General features: G+C 55.1%; 2 protein-coding genes across 2 annotated transcripts in view; both read right to left on the bottom strand.

Moving 5' to 3' along the window:
* Positions 1-489: 489 nt before the first annotated feature.
* On the bottom strand, positions 490-9,094 carry KLF11 (KLF transcription factor 11). The gene is made up of 4 exons (XM_035543026.2): positions 8,982-9,094; positions 6,396-6,650; positions 3,926-4,904; positions 490-2,046 (listed from the first exon to the last, which is right to left on the bottom strand). The coding sequence occupies exons 1-4, from the start codon at positions 9,021-9,023 to the stop codon at positions 1,736-1,738; spliced, it is 1,587 nt and encodes a 528-aa protein (XP_035398919.1). The 5' UTR covers positions 9,024-9,094; the 3' UTR covers positions 490-1,735.
* A 2,855-nt stretch (positions 9,095-11,949) lies between these two features.
* The window catches only part of GRHL1 (grainyhead like transcription factor 1), a 34,422-nt gene continuing 31,743 nt past the window's right edge, over positions 11,950-14,628 (bottom strand). The window contains exons 15-16 of the mRNA XM_035543079.2: positions 14,202-14,266; positions 11,950-12,503 (exon numbers count right to left, since the gene is read on the bottom strand). Coding sequence (XP_035398972.1) covers positions 12,389-12,503; positions 14,202-14,266 — 180 coding nt within the window. The 3' untranslated portion in view covers positions 11,950-12,388. The remainder of the gene's footprint in view (positions 12,504-14,201; positions 14,267-14,628) is intronic.

The following is a 14,628-nucleotide window of genomic DNA, read 5'->3' on the forward strand; positions in this document are numbered from 1 at the left end:
AAAAAAGCAAACAAAGAAAAAAGCCACACATGAAGTACAAAATTGGCTATCAGATCGAGACAGGACAGTCCTCCCCCGTTATAGGCATGCTAAAGCAGCATCTAAAAGTCAAGCCTCTTGTTCTAGCGAACTTCAGAGCAAAAAAGAGCAGAATTCTCTCTTTCTTCACCACGCTAATGTGGAAAACGGGGCATTGCCCCCGAAGGGTAACGCTGCAGGCACTCACTGCGCCTGAGCGCGTTTTCGGCCGAGCCCTGTGGAGCACAAAGCAGGCCTGCACGTGCACACGCTCCCCGGCACGTACGCCAGCCAGAGGGACCGCAGCGCGGCGAGAGCAGGGTGTGGGCGCTTTCAAGGCGAGGCACACAGCTCCAGCGCACCCAGCGCAGGCTGGAAGCCCGCTGCCACGCGTTCTAGCCGTACGCTTACGGGTAAGAACAGCGATTTCGCTCCCTGGTCACATTTACACCCAGCGTAAAAGAAAATCCATTCAGCGGGGAGAGTATTTCATTTAATAGAAAAGGGTGATTTCATACAAAGTACTGGGGGGAAGTATAAGGCCACATAGAGAGCATCATCGGGTTGACACGGTGGCTATTTTTTAAGTTAAGACACGATTAGTATTTCCTCTGGTGCTTCGATACAGGTAAATGAAAGCCTGGAACAGTTTCCTATAAGGTGCATAAGCATCCGCAATACATAAAAAACTTAGTTTCTCATTTCTCCTGTATTCCAAAAAAAAAAAAACACCACCCCCGGAGACCCAGCGAATTATTCACAGGTTATCTCGCCCTTTTTGCATTTTTTTCAGTAGATTTTGATATGCTGGTTTAGTGGGACCGCAAGGATCATTTTTAGCGTCAAGGCTGCTCAACTGTATTCGTGCTTCTGCATCCGCTGGAGCAGATCCATCGCAACAGCCTGGCTCCTCCGAACTTCGCTGAGGTGGAGCGTGGACTCGGGAGTGCCCAGCACGTCGAGCTTTACCAAAAGTCACAGCGTCCCCCACTCACAAAGGGTATGGACTTGGCTGAGGTTGAAATCCTCGAGACTTTTATTCTGCAATCATTCTGTTGTGTTTTGAAACAATGACACACACAGATCTCAAAATCTCAAACCTCCAATGCCACCTGCACAAGGAGGGTGTAACAGCAGCAGCCCACTGCAGGATCGGGATCCCGAAGCGTTACAATCCCAAACACTGAGTTCTCAAACGTTGTGAGTTTACAAAATGCTCTGAATGCGTTTCTTTAGGCTTCCTGAAAAATAGTTTCCAAAGCCCTGGGTCTCATCCTGCACACCCCTACTAATGCAGGTCGAGTAATTTGCCTGCATACCGAGACCAAAATGAATAAATACAAAATACATTTGGTATAGAAAACACTAGTATAAAAATTAAAAATCACCCTGTTTCACTGTCCATCAGAATATTAACAGCAAGCATTACAAGTGACTTTTTTAACCTATTGCCGAAATCATTTCAAAAAGAGTTCTGCTTTCCTGAAGTGCTGGTGATTGCATTTGCCCCAAAATGGAAAAAAACAACACACAGGGAAGGGATGAGGAAGGACAGGCCAGATTTCTCACATAGCATTATTAACCGAGGACCTAAAAAGAAGGAAGCTGAAGTGTGCGCAGACACGCTGGGGGAGGAGGGTTGCGCTGTCAGTTCTCTTGCAGCCAGCAGAGCCCTTCCCGATTTTCAGGAAGCTGGTGGAGGCGGCGCTCTCTCAGGCTAGCCCTGGCAGACAGATGACGGCACGGGGATGAGCATACCGAGAGCGCTGCTGCTGCTGCTTTTCGGTTTCTCCACCGTGGCGATTCTGTTCAGTTTGCCAACCTCTGTCTGCCAGCTGGGAACCTTCTTCGTGGTCATGTGGCGGCGGGTGTGCTTCGTCAAGTGGTCGCTGCGCATGAAGCGACGCTCGCACACGGGGCACGCGAACTTCTTCTCTCCCGTGTGAGTTCGCCGGTGGCGGGACAGTTCGTCCGAGCGGGCAAACTTCTTGTCGCAGCCTTCCCAGTTGCAGCTGAAAGGCTTTTCTCCTGCAGGACACAAAAGAAACGCAACTTATTTTCAATAAGCTCCATTTCATCGAAGAACTAACTTATAAGTTATAGCCTACCTCGCAAAATCTGATCTGTTTCACTGAACTGCTCGTGCAGGAAGTCACCATTTGCTGAAGTAGAAGCTGAATCCCAGTTTCAGGGAAAAAATCATCGGTCCTGTTTCTACTTATTTCCTCACACCTATTCAAATGTTCTTTAATCAAGCCTATTTTTTTTTTTAATTATCCAAAACCCCAGCTTAAAGAAAAACGATTCTTCACAAAGCAACGTTATCGATCGACTGAACCAGAAGCAGATCCCTCTGAGCCTGTCCCTCCTACGTGGCCACAGCTCTGTGACCGCTACACGACATCAGCAAATATTGTGGGCAAGAAGAAACCTGGAATCGAACCTCCCAGGCCCACCGAAGGGCTCCAGCTCCGCATATGCGCGCGGCGTACCGAGGAACGGCCCAGCCCTACCTGCCAGCCTACATGCCTGCACGCCCAGACACCGACGGGAGCTCTGTCTGCCAGGCAGTGAAAGCAGCCAGGAAGGCTTTCAACGTCACCTCGGCGCCTGCTTAACATCGGAACCGTCCTAACCAACGTGATCCACCGCCCGCACCCCACAGGCCTCCGGATAAACATCTACCACATGACCCAGATTTACGGCATCTCTTTGGAGCAGAACAAGAAGTCCAGCGGAAAGGATGCACCGCAGCAGCTCTGTCCTCATCGCAGGGGGTGAGGCTCTGCACTGGGTGAGTGATGGCAGCTGAACGAGTGGGTTGAAGCAGGAGCAAGCTGAAGCTGCTCTGCCCACTGGTGCCGTGCAGCGGGCTGGCTTCCCTGCGGATCAGCGACGCTCCGGGCTCAGAAAACACGTGCTGCCAGCCCGTGGCTGTCCCGCAGCACCAGGTTAACTCACCAGCCTGCAGCACTTCCCCGCAAACCAGCAGCTGAACCAGCCGAGCTCTGCTTTACAAGGATTATCGGCTCCACGCAGAGTTTAAGCTCTTTTCCCAGAGGAACTGTACGGACAAGCTGGCAACCTACTGGGAAGCCTTGCCACGGAAGCTGCCTTCCAATAAACCACAGAGGGTGGGGGAAGTAAGGCAAGGAAAAAACTAGACAAATGTTTAAATGAGCTGTTCCATACCAATGATCTGCTATCCTTGTCCCTCAACATCAAAAACAGTCCCTTCCAAAAGCTCAAAAGTTAGTTGTAACAGAAGCTCTGAGCTAGAAAAAGGATAAGTAAAACACATTTATACTGCCTCCACGCTAACCAGGTGTTACAGAGCCAATTAGCTCTTATTAACTGTAATTAACTTTCATTTACTCACACAAAGGGAGTTCTGAAAGTAAGGGAAAACAGCTACATTCCTGCAGCAGCTCTGCTTCCCAGCACGGTAGCCCAAAACCTTAACGCCCACCCCTTTAGCCTAGACAAAGCTCTAGGAAAACGCGCAGCATTTGACTTTCTCTCTTCCCTTTTACTTTCCCTTCACCAAAATGAAGACCAACCACCTGTACTACACTTCGGAGATCCCTCCACGCTCAAAACAAAAACTTGCACAATTCACTTCGGCCTACTCCAGATGGCAGAGATCCACTCCAATCTAAACACACGCACGCAGCGGGCTACGCTTCGCTCCAGCTAACGCATGTGAAATTCAGCTAACGCTACGGGGTCAGCCGAGGCCTCCGAACAAAGTCTGTCTTGTTTTGCCCGCCCGTGAAGAATGAACATTCTTCTCTTCTCCCAGAGGAGCACAAAATTCCTGATCACCTGCCCCTTCCCTTTCCCACCCCTCCCAGAGGAGCCGTGCATTTCGGCACCCCGACGGCAGGGCCCATCCCCCGTTACGCACCAGTGTGGGTGCGGAGGTGGGCTTTGAGGTGGGAACTCTTGAAATAGGTTTTCTTGCACCCCGGGAAGTTGCAAACGTAATTCCTCCGTCTAGAAAAGTCCACCTGGGGGGTGCAGCTTTGCCCGGAAGCGATGAACACGGGGGCTGGAGCAAGGGGCAGTAACTTGGTGCTCCCCACAGTCACGACTGCTTGCGGGCACTGCGGTGCCTGCGTGACAGCAGTCTGCGGGAGAACCAACATGACGGTCCCCTGAGGCACGGAAGGTCCCATGAGCAGGGGCTGGGAAAGCGGGGCTGTCTGCGGTAAGATGGGTTTCATCGGAGTCGAGGCCGCTGGAGCAGGAGGCTTGACGTAGGCGTTAATCATGCTGCTTTGCCTACTCAGGGGGACGGAGATCTGGCACAGAACCTGGGGGCTCGACACGGGGGCGGGCGTCACCGGGGCGGCTCTTTTTTGCAAGTCACTGTCACAGTTCTTCGGTACGTGGGGCTGCGGCGAAGCGGGGCGGGCTGGAAGCTGCCCTTTATTGGTCGCGGGATCGCCGCAGTCACGCGCACGGGGTCGATGCGCCGGCGAGGTTTTGGTGATGACATCAGCAGCGGCGCACGCGTCCTGGGGCGGTCTGGAATGTCTTCGGTCGGCTGCTCCGCACCACTCGGCGGAAGCGCCGCAGCCCGCCGCCGCCTGCGTCTTCTCGTGCGGGGCGGGAAGGTGGTGGTAAGCAGAGCTGTCGCCCGTGTGGCGGATCACGCTCGTGGCCATGGCCCGGCACGGCTGCGGGGCAGAGGGCTCGGCCACTCGACTCTCCACGCTTATAACCGACGGCTTGCTTACGGGGGACGCGTCGGTGGTGGAGGTGAGCGAGCAGGCGGCCGTATTTGCCATGACAGTCCTCGGCTTGGAGTAAGTGACTTGGGAGGAGAGGAGCATCGCGGCCGACATCTCAACGAAGTCCGGGCTGTGCGGCGGGGTCATGCACTGCACAAAGAGAGCGCCGTTACACAACACTGCAGCTTCATAGCACGGTTCTCTACCGTTTTTACTGCGAAAAGAAAATTCAGCCCCCTCCCCAGAATCTCAGAAACTGCTTCCTGGGGAAACCAGTTAAAGCACGCGTTGCTTTACCTGACGGCCATTGGGAACAGGCTTAAAAGCACACTAATAACAGGAATGCAATCAGGCAGACTGTAAGCCTGTTTAAGGCGTTCCATGTCCACTCGCTGCCTTACGAAAACCCTCTCGTTTCTCCTCCTCAGCAACAGGTACGGGTTGAAGAGGCTACGAGCACTCTGCTGTTCGCAGCGAACTGACCAGTGACGGCAATACTGTACCATTTAAACTGCTGCCTTCCAGCAAGACCTCAAGTTTTTAATAGTGATCCCCCATCAGCTGGCAGGGCAGTAGGATAAGCACACACAAACTGCTCTCCCCCCTCGCCTACCCCTTTCTCTCTGGGCTCTCTTGCCGCCACCACCTCTCCTTCCTCCCTGAATACCAAAAACTCAGCCCACGCCTGGCTCCTGTGCTGCTCAAGAGACAGTTCCAACACTGAGTGCCAGGAGTCAGAGAGAAGCAGCCCAGCAGCCAGCTGCTGTGCCACCTCAGCCTTTTTTCTTCTACTATTCCTTTCTTCCGACCTAACTGCACACTGAAAGTCTACTGGCTGAAAGAGGGCTTAGCCTTCTAAAACCCCAGTGGCACAGAGGGTTGCCTTTGCTGCTGTTGTTGTTTTGTTTTTTTTATCTACGTTTATTGCAACACAAATTGCAACAACAACAACAAAGTGATTCAGCTGACATTAGTCAGCCAGAGTAGGCCAATGCTCCGGAGGAACAGCAGGCTACATGTAGAAACATAGCATAAAACTAATTAAAATCCCTGTTTCATAATGGTAACCTGTACTTTCTCTCACAGCAATCAGAGCGAAGCCAAATGTCGTCAGGAGCCTTTTTCCTAAAGCACTTCCAGATAAGTCAGCGCTGAATCACCGCGGCTCGTTCTGCCTTTCTTACTCAGAAGTCTCCAAGAGGCAGGAAGCGATTTTTCCACCGTGCGGGTGCCGGGGCCCTGCCCCAGGCTGCCCAGAGAGGCGGTGGGGTCTCCTCAGAAGCCGCCTGGACGTGGTGCTGGGCACCCTGCTCTGGGCGGCCCTGCTGGAGCAGGGGCTGGGCCGGGGCCTCCTCAGGTCCCTGCCCACCTCAGTGCTCTGGGGTCCTGCGAAACCTCCAGCCAGCACCCAAACTGCCTTCCCGCATCCCGACATTTGCTACCCAGAGACAGCAGAAAGCCCCAAGCTCAGCAAGGCCCCCCCTCACTATTCCATGTATACACACACAGCACCGGCCACGCTGTGGCTATTCCCTGCAGGGACACGTAAGCGAGGTGAGCATCTCTCCAGCCAAGTTAAAACATCACAGGGATGTAAGCTCCAGACATCACACGCTTATTCTGCAGTCACGTTTTTCTTACCAGTGTAGATAAATAATCCTTGGGTAATTCAGAAGTAGCCTCGGCGTGCATTGTGAAATCGCCAGAATCCGAGAAGGGCGTAAGGGGTCTTATCTTTAACAGGTCACCCTTCTGCGATCTTTGCCCCCAGGAGCTCATGCAAACAAGTGCTTCGACAGCTTCGATGTCATTCTGCTCCAAGGTGCCGCTGGAAGACCTCTCGCTGTCGTGGCGCTGCCGTTCTCGGATGGACTCGTAGATGTCCACAATGTCAACCTAAACGCAATCGGATTACCGGCTGTTAGGACACGTCCGGAGACAAAGCTGACACCACCCACACGCTGTCTGCTCGCCGTGAAGGTCATCTGAAACGGATCCCAGGCCTGCGGCAAGACTTTTACCAGGCAGCTCAACTCTTCCCCTCCCCCTGCCAGCTCGCCTCCCCACCCCCTTACTCTTCTTTAAAAAAATAAAAATAAATGACTTGCAGGAAAGGAATTGATGTGTGTGACATGCAGCTCGGGTTTCCAGAGCTACTTTCCTGGACGACACCGCTCTGAATAAACACAGCCCTTGCTTGCACACAAGCAAAAAAGAGAAGAATTCTACTTCCAACCTTGTTTAGACAGGGCTGTCTCCCAGACCCCAAAGACTGCTGGTATTTAGCACTAATCTCGTTCCTGCCTCATTGAGAACGTAGCTTCCAGGCTGGCGGTAAGATGCTCTGAGGTCTGATCTCTGGCTCGGGGTACCACCCTTTGCAAAGACACTTTAATCTTATTTTTACCAATAGGAAAACTGGGGTGGAGGGAAGGAAAGAAAATAGCCTTCGAAGCGCAGTGGGACTCGTTGGTATTGCACTTGAAAAAATGTGTGGTGCTGCACAGGGGCTCGATATCCCAAAATGCACTGAGTACCGTGAAGACAAACCTAATCGGATTGGTTTGTTTCCGAACACGAGCATCACAGAAGACACGTGCGTGCACGCATACAAGGCAGCACGCGACTCTCCTGCGAAAGGGCACCCCAACTTCATAAAGCTCTGGGACTTCATAAAGGCTGGGATTCAGCAGTGCAGGGTGAAATTCAAGCCCCATGCTGCTACGCAGCGCTGATATACTGCAGGAAAAGGCTTTTAATTAAAAACCAAGAACCTTGTTATCACAGCCTCAAACCCGACAGGGAATTCTGCTCCTTGGGTGACATCACTTTGGGACTGGAGGCCACCAGCTTTGTTACTGACTCAAGTAACAAGCTCAGCGGTGTCACAGGTATACAGATGCGTGTGTGACACTGTTGCCACTACAGAGACACAACTGTTTCCAACAAAATGGATCTGAAACAGGAGCGTGCCACTCTCAGAGGACTTTCACCTAAAACATGAGGTACCCAGTGCAGAGGCGTGAAGGCTAGGGACAGGAAGGGGTTAAAGCACTCCAAATTAGGAAGCCAAGGGGTTAGCTGCTCAGAAAAAGAAATTTAAAATCTCCACTGAAAGTAACGAAAACTGGAACGAGGGCAAGCACCGATGCAGCGTGCAAGCCCAGATCACCTGTCAAATAGGTGCCACACCACGTGAGGCTCGGCACCGGGGAGCCAGAAAGCCTGCGAGCGTTTGTCAAAGCTCGGCTGCAGGCAAAACCAAGCCAGCACATTTATTATTTTATTTTATTTTTTTTTTTTAGCCGACATTTCAGGAGAACGGCTTTCCCTGCAGAAACGCGACAAAATATTCCCCTGCTTCAAGAAAAAAAAAAAAAAAAAAAAAAAAAAAAAGGGCTTCCCGAGGCCAGGCCCTGCCCGCTGCCAGGGAAGCGGCTCAGCACCACGCCTGGCCGCCTGTCCTCGCCTCACCCCGCCGCTGCCGCAGCGCCGGGCCCCCCGCAGGAAGCGGGGGCTGCTCCCCGCGGCGCCGACGCTTCCTCCGCCCCGCGGCGAGGCGGCGGCACCGGGAGGGGCCGGGGGGGCACCCCCGGGGTCCCACAGGCTCCTCGCCCCTCAGGGTGCCGGCCCCAGAGACCGCTCCCCTCAGGGTGCCGGCCCCAGCCGCCCCCAGCCCCCTCAGGGTAACGGCCCTAACCGCCCCTCAGCGCCCCAACCGCCCGCCGCCCCTCAGGGCAACGGCCCCGACGACCACCCCTCAGCCCCCCTCCGGGTCCCGATATCGCCTCAGGATAACGACCCCAGCCCCTCCGGGCCCCGATATCCCCTCAGGATAACGACCCCAGCCCCTCAGGACCGCGATATCCTCTCAGGATCCCGATATCCCCTCGGGGTCCCGATCCCAGCCCCTCAGGGTCGCGATATCCCCTCAGGATAACGACCCAGCCCCTCAGGGTCCCGGTATCCCCTCAGGGTCCCGACCCCAGCCCCTCAGGGTCCCCATACCCCCTCGGGTCCCGATCTCCCCTCAGGTCCCCACACCCCCTCAGGTCCCCACATCCCCCCAGGGTCCCGCTACCCCCCCAGGTCCCCGCCCCCGCCTAACGGTCCCCTCACCGCCGAGCACGTGCCCGCCGCGGCCCCGCGCTGCCCCCCCCCCGGGATCAAGCATAGCGCCCGCCCTCTCCCCTCCCTCAGCACCCCCCGGCCGGTGCCGGCGCTCACCGCGGCCGCATCGCCCATCCCCGGGCCGGGCGAGCCGTGCATGGCGCGGGCACCGCGGGCGGCGGCGGTGTGAGCGGGCTGGCGGCACGGCGCGGCGCGGAGCCCCCGCCCCCTCCCCTCCCCTCCCCTGCCCCGCCCCGCCCGCGGGGCCGGCGCCCAGCCGGGGAGCGGCCCTCCGCCAATCAGCGCGCGGCGCGGCCCGCGCTCGGCCAATCGGGAGCGGCGGGCGGCGTGATCGCGGCGTGCCGCGGGGCTGCCGGCGGGGGGGGCGCCGCGTGGGAGGGGTGGGGGTGGGGGGGAAGGAGGAGGCGAGGAGGGGAGGGGGCGGGGCGAGGCGCTGGAAACTGGGGGAAAGGTCGGGGGCGGGGCCGAGTCGGAGGGGGCGGGGCCAGGGGAGGGGCGTGGCCGAGGGCGTGGCCCGGCGGCCTCCCCCTCCCGCTGCGTGCCGCGCCGCATGTGGGCAGCGGGCTGTGTGTGTGTGTGGGGGGGGGGGGGGGCGCCCCAAACTGGGGGCGTTTTGGGGACAGCGGGGGTGGGGCACCCCAAAAACCCGCCGGTGGGAATGGGAAGGGCCTGGGGCGCTGCCCCCACAGCCCTACGGAGCTCTGCACAGCCCCCCGGGCACCCCACCCCCTCCTCCCCGCCCCACTGAAGGAAGGGCTCCGCGTTAGAAATGACCATATAAAATTTAATAGCTCGGTGTGAAACACACTTGGGGTTACAAAACACAGCAGGAGGACCCACAAAACGCCACGATGCACGACAGCGCTGCTACCGTCCTAAGCCCCTTGTCCCCGGGGGAAAACAAAGCGGCAGGCCTGGGTTCGCAGGCGTGGGTTATCAGCGGGGAACTACCGCCCTACCGCTGCGCAGGCTACGGCTACCGCCCTGCCCCCAGCCTGAGGTTCTGCCACAAAACTTCCATTTTCGACAAAAACGTGTAAATATATATATATATATATTCCGTATCTATATACCAAGTTTAAAAAAGTTCCCTTGCCATAGTAACTCGATTCCCCGGAAGGTGAGGGGAAGCCCAAAGGGCAGGTCCGACGCAAGTCCGAGTGCTCGCAGGGGACGGCGGCTGTCCGCGGGGTCGCGGCGGTTGTCTGCGGTGTCACGGCGCCGTGCTGCTCTCCTGCGGCTCACGGACCCCTGGGCTCCGTCCTCGTGCTGGACGTGGTGGCCGTCACCCCACGGCGCTGGCTCGGCTCCTGGCACCGCGCGAGGAGGAGGAGAGGACGCGGCGCCCGGTGTAGGACCCGGCTCAGGATCCCGAACACAAACCCCAAAATACTCATGTCTCGCTAAGTCATAAAACAATAATAATAAAAAAAAATAAAATAAAATATGGTGGGGAGGGATTTCAGGCGGCCACCTGGGCTCAGCACAAGGCCACGACCAACGAGCCCTGGCCCAGCTCTGCAGACCCCCGCTGCCAAACACCACAGCCTCCCAGGCCGACCTGTTCCTGTCGCTAGGAAAAACAAAAACAAAAAACCTAAACAACCTTCTGAATGTGTAAACCTGAATTTCTGCAATTTAAGCCCACTACCTGGCGCTCTGTTCGCACCGGACTGGCAGAACGCTTCGACACGTTTCGGACTTGGCTCCTCAGCCCTCCCCGGGGGAGCTCACCCCGAGCTCCGTGCCCCGGTCCTTCCTCGTGGGGCACGAGCCCCGAGCCCCTCCAGTGGGACGGCGCTCGCCGGGGAGGGCCAGGCTCAAAGCAGGGCACGAGGCTCCAGCTGGGGCTTTCTCGGTGCCAAGTAGGGCAAAAGGCGGGTCTCCTGTTTCCTGCGGGCTCTACTCCCGTTTACAAAACTCGGCGTGGCATTTGGCCTCCCTGCCCCCAGCAGCAAATCCTAACCGAGCGTCAACGAAGCGGCATCGGTACCGCTGGGTAGAGCCCTACATCCTACGTCTCCATCCTAGCCAGAGCAACCTCCCCGCCCTAGGCGAACCGCGTGCAGCTCTTCCCAGCTCTGCTCTGCCTGAAAACACGACAAACCGATCGTGAATCCAGATCGCTACCGAAAACAGAGGGGAATCGACGCAGCGCTCGCCCTTCCCTGCTCACATGCCACCCGATAACGCAGGTTTTTGCCCTAGAGCCTAATCAGAGGGCGCCTTCCCTTGCCTTCATAAGCACAAATGGGGCACAACAGCAGCTTGGGGAGGTTTCTGACTCTCCCTGCTGCCATCTGGGCTCAGGGCTCGTGCTACCAGCTGCCCTCGCTTGGTCTCCCCCCCCCTTTTGATGCGCGCCAGGAACGTTCAGCCCCCAACTCCCCAAATACCACCCCGCCTGCCGCAGCAGGAGGCAGCTTTCCCGGGCCACAAGCCTCGCTTCCAGCTCTCGACATCCTTGCAACCCGCCTCTCCCCCGTGGGTTCATCCTGCCTGAGCTGCCGTTGGGGTAAACGTTCACCGCCAGGCTCAGGGAAGGTCTGGGGGAGCTTTAAGCGCGCTGCTGCAGACCAAGCCACACCCTCCAGGAGGCTTCGGGGTTTAGGAGAGCGCCGGTACCTTTCCCTCCACGGAGGAAGACGCGTGCTGAAGGAGGAGCTCTGGGGGCGTTCTGCCAACGTCCAAACGCGTGCGCACCTTCGGCGCGGGTTAAGGGTTTGTCCGTTTTTAAATAGCTACGTTAAATGCCTGCTTCCCCCGCATACGGCATCCTTTTCGATGGGCTTCATTGCGTATATTCGCGGTATGTACACGAACACCATATTTTATATATATTATATATATATATCACTCGTATGTACACATTTACAAACCTTCAAAAATATATTGCACTTATATACAATATAGCTTCATCTGATGAGAGTTCACACAGTTACTAAGGCGAGTTCTTCATAAGCAAGGCAGTTTTTACGTCCCGTCCCCCCCCCCCCCCAACGACACAAGTGATCTCAACAACCTGCCCTGTTAACGAGTAAACATCACAAAGACTTTTCTCCGACCTGCCGCAATTCCTCCTAGTGTCAAGTAGTAGTTCCGCAGCTCTACCTAACAGAAAACAGTCCGACACAACGCTATTAGCTGAGAACAGGCTCACACGTGGGTACTGAAGAGATAAATAAGATATCACCGCTCTAAAAGGCCACCTTCCAAGGGTTTTTTCCCCTCCCGTAGTTACTAGTGTTTTATACATGCTCTCTATTTAATTGCTGGTCTTTGCTCGCTCATTTCAAGTGCAAATAAGGCCATGAGCGTTACCACCTTCTCCGGAAAGGACAGAAACACAAAGGTGTTAAGCAAAACCACTACTCTGATCCCCAGAACGAGCCGACACCTGGCTTGCTCCTGGAGAAGGTGACTAGCGTTTTACCCAACACACCAAATTATGGGAAAATGTTCACTCGAGACCTTTGTTTAAAATCCACAGGGGATCAGCGATCTTAGATCTCGGTGAGAGTGAGCTTGTAAGATCCCCCGACTTCTTCGATCTGCAGCTGGAAGGTATCTTCATTAGAATAGTGTTTCACGATGTTGTCGTCCATGTTGACCAGAATTCTGGAAAAACAAAAGTAAGGCAGGGAAATGTTAGAGCTCCACGTGCCAAAGGCAGCAAAGGCACACTCAAATCTCAGAGAGCTGGGACTGCCCGGAGGTAACCCGAGGTTCCTGCCCATCCGTCCCTCCCTCAGCGCTTCCTACCGGGGATCTAGCTGTTCTTACCCAAAGCTGTCGCCAAGGGCTGCAGCCCCCCTTGAACGGTCTGAAAGCAAGCGGTAACTCTAGCTCCTGAACCAGGGAGGGAAGAGACCTCAGAACTGGCAGAAATCCCTTCGGATGCTGCAGACACTTGAGCAACCTTGGGGCTCTGAGCTGCTCTGACAGCTGGAAAGACTCAGCACAAAGCCCTGCGGAGCTCACAACGGAGAAAGTGCTGATGCCTGGGCATTTTTCGTTTGTCAGGACGGTCAATAACTGAGTATTTGTGCGCACGCAAATACACACAACTGTCCTTCACAAAACTGTCCTTACCAGCGCTTTAGCCACCACCAATTCATAACTTTTGCAGTTATTCTGGGGCAGTAATTCTGCTATGAAAGCACAACTCTTGAAACCACATTCCAAAGGTGATAAAAGGACTTATTTTTCTGACCAGAGGGACTTGGGGAAAGAGGCTAAGAAACTGAAGTGACTGTAGAGAAGAACCAAAAAAATTACTGAAAGATTAAAAGGAAAAATAAAGGCGCCTTCATGAGCTCAAATATGTTACAAAATAAAAGGAGTGAGGCCTTTGCGGGGAGCAGGTATTCTGCCAGTCAAGTTCTTTTCAATGTAGCGCACAGAAAGACAAGCGGGTTTAGTAACCGCAGCCAAATGTAGACACCCTGAGCACAGTTAGCCACTGAAACCACGTAACAGGGCTTGAAGTAGGTTCCTCGTCACTGGGAGCCTTTACACAGACTGAGCTCTTCTTCCTCTGGCACGATCAACTCTGATTCAAACGGCAATTAGATCAGAGAAGTCCAATGACCTGGTTTTGTAGGAGAAGTCAGAGTGCTTATTTCTGTGGGACCCTTCCGGTCTTTTGCTCCATGAGCTGCACTGGAACAGGATCAGTACGCGGTGCGCACACACGCTGTGTTCAGCTTTGGGCCCCTCACCACAAGGGCATCGAGGCCCTGGAGCGTGTCCAGAGCAGGGCTACGAAGCTGGTGAAGGGCCTGGGACACAAGTCCTGTCAGCAGCGGCTGAGGGAGCTGGGGGTGTTTAGTCTGGGAAAGAGGAAGCTCAGGGGAGACCTCATTGCTCTCTGCAAGCTACCTGAAAGGAAGCTGTGGGGAGCTGGGGGTCGGCCTCTTCTCGCAGATCGCCAGTGATAGGACTAGAGGGAACGGCCTCAAGTTGCACCAGGGGAGGTTCAGGTTGGACATGAGGAGACATTTCTCCTCAGAAGGAGCAGTCAGGCATCGGGACGGGTTGCCCAGGGAGGCGGTGGAGTCCCCGTCCCTGGGGGTGTTCAAGGAGAGGTTGGACGTGGTGCTTGGGGACGTGGTGCTTGGGGACGTGGTTTAGTGGTGACATTGGTGGTAGGGGGACGGTTGGACCAGATGACCTTGGAGGGCTTTTCCAACCTTAATGATTCTGTGCTACGGCATTTGCATATGAGCAGTCCATAGAGGCATTTAAAGCAGATTTGCCTACAGGTTTGGAAAAAGGTGCCGTATCCTCAGAGTTGCAGCATGGATACATACTCACCCTTTTTTACACTTTTTGAAGATCTTCCCTATTTTATCAAAAGGAACATCGTACTTGTCAGATATCTGAAACAAAAGGAAGAAAGCCTCTGTAAAGCAAGGAGACTGCTAGTGCTGTCTCCCACTTACTGTTGTACAGAAAGGAACAGTAAAAGGTCTGCAGATCAAGACAGCTGCTCTGCCCTTTCAGGGCAATACCAAATCCGGAGTACAAGGATAAGCCCGGAGATGAGAACCCCTCCTCTGCAGTTTGCCAACTTCACTGTGAAAAATGTAAATGTTCTAAGGCCGGCCACTGACTTCTCATCAGGCAACCCCCCGCCCACCCAACAAAAAGCCCACACAGAGAAAGAAACAGGAAACAAACACTCAGCATCCTCTCTGGGATGTCTTCAGCATATTGAAAACCATTTTTAAATTCAGTGCCA

This window comes from Cygnus atratus, chromosome 3, assembly GCF_013377495.2.
Source record: "Cygnus atratus isolate AKBS03 ecotype Queensland, Australia chromosome 3, CAtr_DNAZoo_HiC_assembly, whole genome shotgun sequence".
Taxonomy (NCBI): domain Eukaryota; kingdom Metazoa; phylum Chordata; class Aves; order Anseriformes; family Anatidae; genus Cygnus; species Cygnus atratus.

What these genes read in the sequence shown, in the direction of transcription:
- KLF11 (XM_035543026.2), bottom strand. Translation starts at nt 9,023, where the DNA reads ATGCACGGCTCGCCCGGCCCGGGGATGGGCGATGCGGCCGCG. An exon ending in AGGATTATTTATCTACACTG is followed by an intron (nt 4,905 to 6,395) that starts GTAAGAAAAACG and finishes CTCTTTGTGCAG; the next exon opens with TGCATGACCCCGCCGCACAG. An exon ending in CCACCTCCGCACCCACACTG is followed by an intron (nt 2,047 to 3,925) that starts GTGCGTAACGGG and finishes TGTGTCCTGCAG; the next exon opens with GAGAAAAGCCTTTCAGCTGC.